This window comes from Bombus pyrosoma, linkage group LG3 (genome assembly GCF_014825855.1).
Source record: "Bombus pyrosoma isolate SC7728 linkage group LG3, ASM1482585v1, whole genome shotgun sequence".
In the NCBI taxonomy this organism is placed as follows: domain Eukaryota; kingdom Metazoa; phylum Arthropoda; class Insecta; order Hymenoptera; family Apidae; genus Bombus; species Bombus pyrosoma.
Window position 1 is genome coordinate 4732765 of NC_057772.1, and position 11280 is coordinate 4744044.

General features: G+C 38.7%; 1 protein-coding gene across 2 annotated transcripts in view; it reads left to right on the plus strand.

The window, feature by feature from the left end:
* The window catches only part of LOC122566258 (serine/threonine-protein kinase NLK), a 230014-nt gene extending 220715 nt beyond the window's left edge, over positions 1-9299 (plus strand). For both annotated transcript variants that reach the window (XM_043723273.1, XM_043723274.1), the window contains exon 10: positions 9085-9299. In XM_043723273.1, the coding sequence (XP_043579208.1) occupies positions 9085-9238 (154 nt within the window). In that variant the 3' untranslated portion in view covers positions 9239-9299. The remainder of the gene's footprint in view (positions 1-9084) is intronic.
* The last annotated feature ends 1981 nt before the right edge of the window (positions 9300-11280 follow it).

Sequence of the window (11280 nt, forward strand, 5' to 3'; positions counted from 1 at the left end):
CCGGATTCTTGGTGGCCAACAGACGAGACAAGAGTGACGCAGATTTCGCGTCCTTTCTCTCGAACGATTTTTGTCCCTTGATACGAAATACGGGAAAAGGGAGAAACCAAGATTAGAAAGCTAAGCACTTTTCGACTTTCGCGTGTACAATGAATAGCAGAGCGTATTTTTTCTTTTTTTTTTTTTTTTTGTCGAGGGACGACAGAAGGGAATAAGAAAGGGTGAGAAGCAGGAAATTCTGTCGCCGTCTTCGTATCGTTGTAGCGTCGTAGCGGAAGATGATAAACGTGACGACCTGTCGTTAGTAACTAAGAGGCCTTAATATATTGCGTTTACGATATATTATAACACAAACACACATTCACAGACACACGTCGGTTCAATTCTAAGCATAAAAAATACACGAGAGTAGCATAGACGGGAACACAAGATACACATTTGGAAGTTAAGTGCAAGTAATCGATAGTACAGGGCACGGAAAACGAAACAATCTATTTAGTAAACAAATTCTAGAGAACCCTGCGACTGCGAGTAGTTTTGGATTGTTCGAGTAGATTCATCGTACTGTAAAGTCGCACTTTTCTCTTCGTAGAATCGTTACCGAATAATCTTGCTATCGTTCCTCTTATGTCGATACCGTGGATACGTGATTAATTTAATTATTACAATTTTAGTTCGTTTAAACGAATAATAACATACATCTTCTCTACTATAACGAGATTTCGAAATGAAACTTAAAATGAGGCTACATCTGTACGAATTTATATATACTTCGTAATATAAGAAATTCTTTCAAACGTAATATTAATAATCGTGAAAGAAATCGTCAAGAATATTCCTAAAATTGATTCAAAATTTTACGGACAACTGATATTTATTGCCGCGGATAATAAAAATTGTCAACGTAAAAATATTTGAAGGAGAAGCCTCTAAATCTTTTCATCTATCGTGAAGACTAGTGTCTTCGAACAGAATCAAAATATATTAGACAAGTTGGGAACTGAACGTATAATCAAATGATTTTATATTACGTTATAAAGTTAGAAACTTGGACATATTGTGATTTTAGCATAAGAGAAACGATACGTAGACGTGGAGACTTTACACGATAAAAATAAGAGTATCGTTTGAAACATAAATCTCTCGTAGCGAAAGAAGCGCTTGATTTAATCCTCTCGGTGTCTCTAGCACCTAGTTTCTATCGCAAACAAACTAAAATCTGATCTAAGAACGAGTACCAAGCATAAGTCGAAGATCGAAGGCACAGAATGGGCAGTCGTGGGGTCCTAGAAAACGAATTTAAGCGCGATTTTCCTCGTTCTGTTCTGCGCGGATTTCAAGATAATGCGTTAAACGGGTCGAGGAGGAAGAAATCGTTATCGTATATGTAGATGTAACCGATGTAGAAATAAATGACAAAGAACGTTTATGGCTGATAGTAAAAGCAAGATGGAAATGGAAATGATGCCAGTGTGATTTATGCGGCACAAAGACTAAAATATAATTTATTCCATTTCTGGAATATTTCAAACGCGATTATTCGATTTCTAAATATTTGAGCACAGTATCTGAAAGATTCTAAAGTTATCCGGAATATCCAATATAACATTTTGATGTTTTAAACATTTTTAAAAATAAGAACGCTAACCGATTTCTAAATATTTGGCTACTGTATTTGGGAAACTCCAAAGTTTCTCAATGTCCGGTAAAAAATTTTCATTTTTTCGACGTTTCTAAAAATAGAAACGCTATTCGATTCCACGATATTCGAATATTTCGTTTGGAAAATCCCGAGGTTTCTATATATGCGATACGAAGTGGTGAATTTATCGATGAGAAAAGAGAATGAACGCAGAGAGGAACGAGGTAAATCGATTTGTACAGTGACAACAGTTTTCCAGACGCACGTCTGTTCAGAAGCAGTTGGGAAGGTAAATTATCATTTGCACGTGCCACATTTACAGCGTATCTCATTCTAAAGAGGACTTTACCGATCGTAGTTCTTCCCTGGGAGTACAGTTTTCGCATCAGCACTGCCAGTTTATCATTGTTAGACGGAGGAATCGCCATCGACCCCATCGCTTTGTTCGCGTTGTTCAATTCCGGTCTCGTTCTAGATTCGTAGACGTTCGAAGAATTTTTCGAAACGCGTGTAAAATCCAACATCAGCCGATTATATCCGCATCCACGTACAACTGCTCCTAAATAGTTCCAACAACGTTTCCTTTCATAAAAATGACCATTGATTCGTTGTAACAATTTTCATTTCACATATCGCTGATTGAATTAGAAATAAAACACCTTTCGGAGAATTCTTCGGACGTCTCTCGTATTTTCCAACTCTCTAGCAGAGTGACAGGGCAGAGAAAGAAACTCGAATGAGAGAAGAATAGTTCGTCACGTGCGTGTAATATCTGTAAAAAGGAAATGGCAACCGTCGAGGAAATAGGATCGCTATAGTGACTTTGGAAACTCGACGGCGAGCACACTGTTAGCACTCGTAAGCGTGTAAATATTAGCGTGTAACCTCGAGAATTCGCGTACCTTGAAAGTAGCCCGAAGCCTTTTCACAATTAGCGATAACGGAGGAAGAAAGAAAAGAAAGAAAGGAGTTACAGAGAAGAGAATAAAGAAGAAGAAGAAAACACTTTGATATTCCCTCGATGACGAAGGGTATGCATCGAAAAATGAAAGAAAAAAAAAAAGACGAAAGAGATAGAAACGAAGGGAGAAACAGGCAGGCACAAACGCAAAAAGACCTCAATCGTGTTGTTGTAAATAGTAGAATAGAGCTCGATCTAAGGTAAACAAAAAATCGTTAAGGTTCTAAGGTTTTAATCGTGTAGGGTACGTACTTAAAAATTATTCGAGAACGAACATTTTTTCAATGGGCAGGCACGTATTTTTTAGGGTTAGCAATCGCGTGGGTGTTAAGACGAGCGCCGAGCTGTGGAAGTTGTACCCTTGTGTACGCGTTTTCTGATTCTAGTGTTTTCTTTTCTTTTTTTTTTTTTTTTTTTTTTTTCGTCACTTTGAATTCCTCATTCTCCCCTCGCTAATCTTCCATTCTCGAGCTAGACTGTAAGAAAGAAAAAAGAAGAAAAATCTGCTGCATTCTCAGAAAACCCTTGACACCGAGAAAAAAAAGCTCGCGCCCGTCTCGATGTTTCCTTTTTTGCGTCACGTGGTTGCGTTCGTTCTCGCGCAGACGGGCGAAGCTCGTTTTTACTCTTTCTCTCTCTATACACGTACGTATATATACATATAAATTATACATACATATTAATAAAGGATAAAAAAAAAATGAAAAAAATAGCTGGTACTTTAGTATATATAAATTACTAGGCTCAACGATCCGGCACTTCTCGATTTAGGAAGACGATCTAGCCTCTACGGACGCATCGCGCGAGGATATATTTTTTTTAAAACGAAATATCTCGACGGCATGGTTTTACTCGCAGAACTCTCGCTCGTTCGACTCACTTGTCTCTTTCTCGCGTTCGAATCATCGAATACGAGTCCCCGAATCACGTAGCAGACTCTGAAATATTTCGAACCGTGGAAACACTTTTCCGCTCGAACGGAACGCCTCTCGAATTTTTCTTACCGGGACGATCTATGTTTCTAGACGAGATTAGAACAAAGTCAAGTGCAAACGATGAATTCACGGAAAAAGGAAAGAATAAAGAAGAAAAATGAAAAAAAAAGGAAAAGACAAAATGCGAGTGCTCGATCGTTGATCGATTTATGATCGTCTATTTAATGTTCTGCGTGTCCCTTGTTCTTGGTGTCTTGTACTTGTAAATATATCCGTGATAAATAAACCTATGGAGTCCTGTCGTTTAAACAGCCGTCGATTAAAAGAAGAAAAAAAGAAAAATTCCTCTGTGATAGCTTTAAAATAGAAACGATGCAAAACTATTAAATAAAATAAAAATCCTTTACTCAAATAAAAATCGTATTCGTATGTATCGACTCGAATTGTTAGAACACACAAACTCACAATTTTGCACAAGTAGTTTATTAACGGATCATGGAATGTTATGAGAATGATTGACGTCAGGACTTCTCGAACGTGGTTTGCAGGCAGGTTCGTGGGAAACGCGTGGCGAACCACGCTCGAAGGGTGGATCTTGACCTCTTCGTGGACTCGTGCGTTTAATTAACCCCCGATCAAAGCCACCGATTAGCGTGGCGTCTGTATATACAGTGAAATTTTGTCGGCGATACGTGTACGTAAAGCGATAAGCGTGTGAACTCTTTTAAAACTTTACAGGTACGTTTGCACGTAGAGGTTCTTTCATTCGTTTTATCCCCGTTAAATATTTTATTCTTATTAACGTCACGAGAAAACGTTTCTAAGAAAAATTATTTATTTCTGACACACGATTCTTCGTGTCATAGTTAATAATAGAGAATGTTTAACGAGGTGAAAATAAATGTGACAGCCTGTACATGTACGAATATTCTACGGATATGTATATGTAACAAATTCTTTCGTGTCGATGCTATTACACACGTAGGATCGTTTCTAATTAGCGGGTATATATGTGTACTTTTTTAGAGGCGAACGGGCGATCGTCCATTCGCGCTCGAACCACTCTAAATTCACGGCCAAAATAATGTTTAGGGATGCTCGTATGCCTTCTACACATACACCTGAACACACACGAACACTTGTAAGATTTATATATTAGCTGGGACGCATGGGGTGTCGATTAAATTGTCGCGACCCTTTCCCATACAAGAAAAGAAGAAACAAGTAAAAGATAATAAAAATTCTTACAAAAATTGGCTCAAGAATATTTGAAAATTATTTCTATTATATTACAGACCATCCACCTTTGTTCTTAAAAATCTAGCGAAAGAAATAGAATTGTTCCACACATTCGAGACTTTTCTCTGAAACAATCGAATTAACATTTTAACCTCTGTTTTACGGAATTTCCATCAACCGACGATGTCACCCCGTGTGCACAGCATTTAATGTACGTTTTCTCTTCCTCTTCCTAGCAACTTGCCCGAACTTTCATACGAACGATGCTCGTGGAAAACGATCGAGAGCCTGGCGACCAAGCTCGCTGGGAGATCGTCGATCTATAAAATCGCGATAGTCTGTATCTATTAAGAAACGTCCGTCTGGCGATAAGGGCGGACCTCGTGTAATATATTATTACGTCGCAACGATAGGTGGCAAGAGTTAATATTTGTAGGTAAAAGGATAGGGAAACGAAGTAGAAAGGCTGATCTCCGCCGTGTAATTTTTGTATTTTCGGGAAAGCGAGGCCGACCGACCGCGTTAATAATGGTAATTGTAAAGACAGTACAATTTTGCATCGCTACTCGCAGCGTTTTATTAAATACGATTTAGTAGAGGTCAGCGATTACCGAATAATCTTTGTAATATAAAAGAAGAGCACGAGTGGGTGGAGAAATATGTCGCGGAGGTGTCGAGCGACGATTTCCTAGCTGGCTCGATTCTCGAAGAACGAGATCAGAGAGATATTTTTGAAAAAACTTTTCTCGGAAGAATATTTTGCACGAAATTCGATAGGGGTGGTGTGAAGAGAGCGGATTTTTCTCACGATAATAGAAGAATTCCCTGATGATAGAAAAAGGGAGAAAAATGTACAAGATTGGACCGAGAGCTCGTTGTCTCGATCGAGTTTCCGCCTTGCATCGTCGATAAAGTTCGGGGGTGTTTTCTTCGATATGTTCTAGAAAACAAGTGATAAGATTTAAAGGCCGTCGTAACAGAGGCAATGTACTCAGTGTAAATAGGAAAGAAGAAAATGAAACTGTAAAGAAGTAACACGAATGCAGATAAGAAGCAACAACTAAAATAACAATTACGTGTCTACGATGCCTATATCTGTTTAATCTACGTAAAACGAGATTGAAGCAATTAATTGCTGATCACTATTAAACTAATAACTAAACAACAGTTTATTCTATCTGTGTGTGTCGGTTTCGATTGGACATAGATTTTGTATCACCCTTTTCTCCGTGTATGGTGTGTAGCCAGAGGGTCGATTTCGGGGGGGATGCGGGTTAAAACGAAATTAATTCAATAAATATTCGATGTATTCGTCGTAAGAGACGACGGAAAAAAAATAATGAGATCAAATTAAGGATAATGCTTATGGACAAATTTTAATATTACAATCTATAACAATTTTTACGTCGGAGAATAAATTTTTTCTTTCTTAATAGATCCATGTTTGACTTTGTACGTTCATCGTGAAAGGAACGATCGATGATCAACGATTGGCTACGAAAACATTAAAATCCTATCCCGTTCCCATCGAAATCGACCTTTTGAATTGTAGATTCAATCGTGTCTTTCACAACTAAGTAGTCTTTGTAAATCGATTTCCGATAGACGAAGTCGCGTTTCTTCGAAACTAGCTCGTAACATAAAACGTACTGTAAGCAACCGACCATAATGGTATATCAGTATATCGATACACTGTTGCGTCGATCCTTTACAACGGAGAGAGGAGATTCGCACAGACTATTCGATGTACGCTTTCGATCAACGCGCGATCTTGATCGCAGTCGATATATTTCAAGATTTATCGTGCACATGTCGTAGATATGTCTACGCACCGGGCGCTTCGAGACCAGTTTTGAGAAATTATTGGAAATCAAAATTCGAAACGAATTACCGTTACCGTTTCTTTCGCGTCAAAATCGAATTCCAACTGTTATCGAACGTATTATCAATGAATTTTCACTCGAAGTTATACTTGAAGTTTAGTTAAATAAAAGATTCTCGGCACATTCGTCTTTACGTTTATTTATATGTCAAATCTGGAATTGTCATCGAACGCTTTATCGGCGAGTTTTATAATTGAATGAAATTTATGAAAATTCTGCACGCGTTTCAAATGTGAACGTTTCTCGAGTAACGTTTTTTTGGAAAAGGAAAAGAAAAAAGAACGAAATTGGTCTTAAGCCCTTATTTTCTCTGGTAACTAGCTGTAAAAACTTCATCAATTATAATTAAGACCGCGTCGAGGATTTTTAACGAAGTATCTAAACAAAAGAGAGGAGTTTTTATTTGCATTTTTCTTTTTTCTTTGGATTCTTCGTTAAGAAGAGCGATCTATCGATATATGCACATTTATCGTCGTAGAGTGGATCTTCACGGAAAAAAGATCGTAGTCGATTCCAGCCTTTCTAATTCCAAGCGTTCTACTCTACAACTTACGGCTAAATAATCAAATACCATGGGAAACTATGAATCAAAAGATGTGAAGAAGAGAAAGAAAAATGCAGCACGTAAACACACGGACGAACAAACGAAGGAACACGTCGTGCATGAATGCGCGCGCGCACGCATGCACGCACACGCACACACACATACACACACACACAAAAAAGTATATTCACAGCGAAAGGAAAAAAGACAAAAATTCAAAGGCGAGGCGATTAAACTTTCCCGATGAAATTTCTCGATCGCTCGATAATTTGCATTCGCGCGTCGTATAATTTTTCGCGACAACGTAGCATCGATTGTGTAAATTAAGTTTATAAGATTCTCTCCGACTGGTAGCGTAAGAAACGATCGATTGCAGCGAGAAATCGGAAATCTAACAACTAAAATTTTAATTTTCATCGGGATTATTTGTTCGCGACAGTTTCTATCAAAATTGGAATAAACACGTGGAGAATTATTAGATATAATTTGGTTTCTCGTTGCATGCGACTACAAGAAAGAAATTCTAGTTCGTACGCATAATAAAATAGCAACGTTTTGTATAGTGCGAGCACGTTTTTCGGACTCGAAAGTTTAATCGAAACCATTTTTTCGAAACTCCGCGTCTCAGCCTTCGGACGATCGACAGAACGACGAATTCTATGGACAAAGAAAATAAAATAAAAGGAAAAACATGGAAAATCTGAAAAAAAAAAAAAATACCAGAGCATTGAAGACTGGCAATCAAAACTAACGTAGGCAGATTTAAAACGCAGATTTATTCTGGTGTCTAGCACGATCGTGCGCGGCCTTGCCAGCACGCAAGCGACTCGAATACAGAAATTATTTTCGATATGTCGTGTGTTTGATGTCGAAGGAGATCGTTCTGTTTGCCTTATCTAAATTTATCGACAATGCAGAGCAAAGATCATTCCTGGATATCTTTGATTAAGAAAACAGAAAAGGAGAGAAAAAAAAGAACAAAATTGAGGAACATTGATGAAATGTCAAAAAAAAAAAAAAAAAGAAAAGAAAAAAAATGATTGAGAAACTATCCTAGCAGGAATTGTGTAAAAATAATACGAAAATAATATCCTTGGAATATTTCGAAATATGTATTTGATTCGAGTGTGTGACGACGATCGTACTAAGCAAGAATAAATCGGCGAAGGAAACTAAATGCAATTCTATGCAACTCTCCTTTAAAACAAAAAGTAAACAAATAAAAAGAAATAGATCGTACAGTTTTGCGAGTAAAATGCGCGTCTAATGTAACGCTAGTGAGTAGATAGGTAGGTACCTGCATTTCATGAAATTTAACATGCTTAAATAGATCCTTAATAAATCGTTATACATGTTTTGATAAATCGTCGTCCTTTTTTTTCTAAAACCTTCAAAGATACTGATCACCGGTTGTACTCCGTGATTCGGAGGCAATTCCATCCAATTTTCTTTACCTACACCTACCTTTGTCCTACTATCAAAGTATCGTAAAAAGAAATATTCATTTCAATAAAGAAATTATTGGCAACGCAACAGAGTATATCAATACAAATTACCTGCTATTCTTGCAACATCAATCTTTTATTTCTCCGAACGCTGTTATCTAAATTAATTTCATATCTCTGTCAAAGTGGCTATCAAAGTATCAAATTCGTGAAAAGATATCTCCATTTTGATATGCAGAACCATCGACAACCAACAGAACGCATTATTCAGAAATATAGAGAAAGAAAAACGCAAAAATGACGCAGCAATATCCCTTGCGACAAAAACGCTGCAGTCATCGTGTCTCGAACTCGCATTTGAACAGTTCGTTTCCTTTGTGACAAAAACCTCGTGACACGATACCAGACGACGGGGAATTCTTTTTCTGTTTGAAGAAGAACGTCTGGAAGGCGGAAAAAGCGCGAGTACCGACGACCGAGTCTTGGCTTTTGCAAGTGGCGAGTTGAAGGAGGTCTCCGAGTCGAGCAATCGGCGCGCACGACACCGATTGGCAGTTGGGACATTGACGATAAATGGCAGACCGGCTAGCGGAGAAATTACAGCCAGGGAGATTCTAATCAGGCTGTCGGACGCCATAAGTTACGCTGTTAAGGAGTCACAGATAACAGCCGAGAAAATAATAAGACCTAATGAAACTGTTTGCAAGGCTGATTAATGATAAAGGGAAGCGAGTCTTAGATTACACGTGGGCAGGCCTCTGGGCTTTTTCCTTTCTCTCTTTACAGCTAATATCATTACCCACTGGACATCCACATGGTTTCTTCTCCAGCTTTCCATCCTTTTTGCACGCTGTCTGGCTGCCTCGCTGAAAAAGGTAACGGATTTTGCCCGATCGTCGAGATTTATCGATCGAACTCGCCGATACACGGATTAACTGTACACGGGATCTATCGAGTGGAGAACCGATCGTTCGAGGTAAGTTTCGATATATAAGCGAAGATAAGCGAGAAATAATCGACGATGTAGAGATGTATGCGCAATATCTTTCCGCACTTTGCTATTGAGTCAGTTTTTTAACGCGTCGACTCTATATTTGTATCTGTTATTATCTGTAATCGTGGAAACGAGAATGGTAACGGTGTAAATCAAGATCTTGAGAACTGAAATTCAATCACGTAAATTCGGTAACATTTAAACGTATAAACGTTGTTTTTAGTTTCGTAAGTGCTTAAGTTATAATCTCAGAGCTGCGGATATTCGTGCACTGGACAAGCGTAAATATTCAAAAAGGTGCAAGAACAGAGAAAAGACAGACAAATGTTTCGTCCCACGTAAAACATTGTTCCGCGATACTAACCCAACTTCGACTCCCACCTAATGCGAGAAACTGTGTCCAGAAGAAGAAATTAAGACTGGAGTTTCGGGCCGGTGACCTCGTTTCCCTCTCTCTAACGTTTCTGTTCTCGTCGAAAAGAGTACCGTTTCAAAATTGCGGCGCACCGTGACCGAAAGCGGAAGCCAGGGTCGCGTTTGGCCCGATGGTCCGGCATGAAATCGACGTGATCGGCATATCGACGACTACGACGATGAGGACGATGACGACGATGATACATATAAGCAATGTTTACAGGCGGTACACGATAAGAAACGACGTTCGTGTCGCGCGAAAGAGAAGAACCTCGAAGCCGGCTTTCTTCGAGTTTCTTCAGTCTTCTTCTGGCTCTCTTTCGATTACGTGCTCACCAGTTTTTAACTGCCGCGTATGCCCATCGAATCGCGTGCTACGAAGTTCTTAATCTATCGCTTTCATCGAACGTGCTCGCCCGTTTCTAACTATAGAAACTAATATCGTTGGAAAATATTATCGACTAGTCGTTAAGTGCGCTGATGCGATAACGAGTTGCGAGTTGCTCGTTTGACTTGTTCCAGGCGAGAAAATACGATCTTTGTTAACTGTTATCTGTTTTTGGAAGAGCATGGAACGGACAAGGATTTCTTATAATTAATTTGTTCGTAGCCGTGCTACGTAATTATACAGTGGAAGGAGTATATTTAATTAAATCGCGAACGGTGCGTCGTAGTCCATTCTTAACGATAAGTTTGTCTTTAAGAAAGTAAAGCTCGTGATATTTTTCAAACGACTGCCTTGTTAATAGGAACACGAAGATAGCTGGCTCTAGTTACGTGGCAAGCACGAGTCTAGTGAAATACAACGTCGAGGAAAAATTTGTGTAAAAACCTAAGAATTTTGCGATCGCCGTAGATCGTCCTAGAATCCAAGAAAAGCAATTAAGAAAAGATCCTATTGCCTCTAAAGACAAACTCTTTTATTAAAAATCTTGCAAGAAATTCACTCAACGTCGATTATCGATCTGAAACCAATGACGTAATAATATAGAACAGATATTAGAACGCATTTTTCTACTCAGCGTTTCCGAGCGACTGTGACAAAAACATACGTAATGTTCCACCGATAAAGACGCGAAACGAACGAAATGATGTCAGCGATTTGCAGATATAGCGAAAGAGCGGCGGCTTAAGTGAGATTTAGCCTCAACGTACGAGCAAAGTGTCGCGAAAACGAGTTTCGTTACGTCAGAATGTCTCATGAAAATTCCATCGTGTCATCT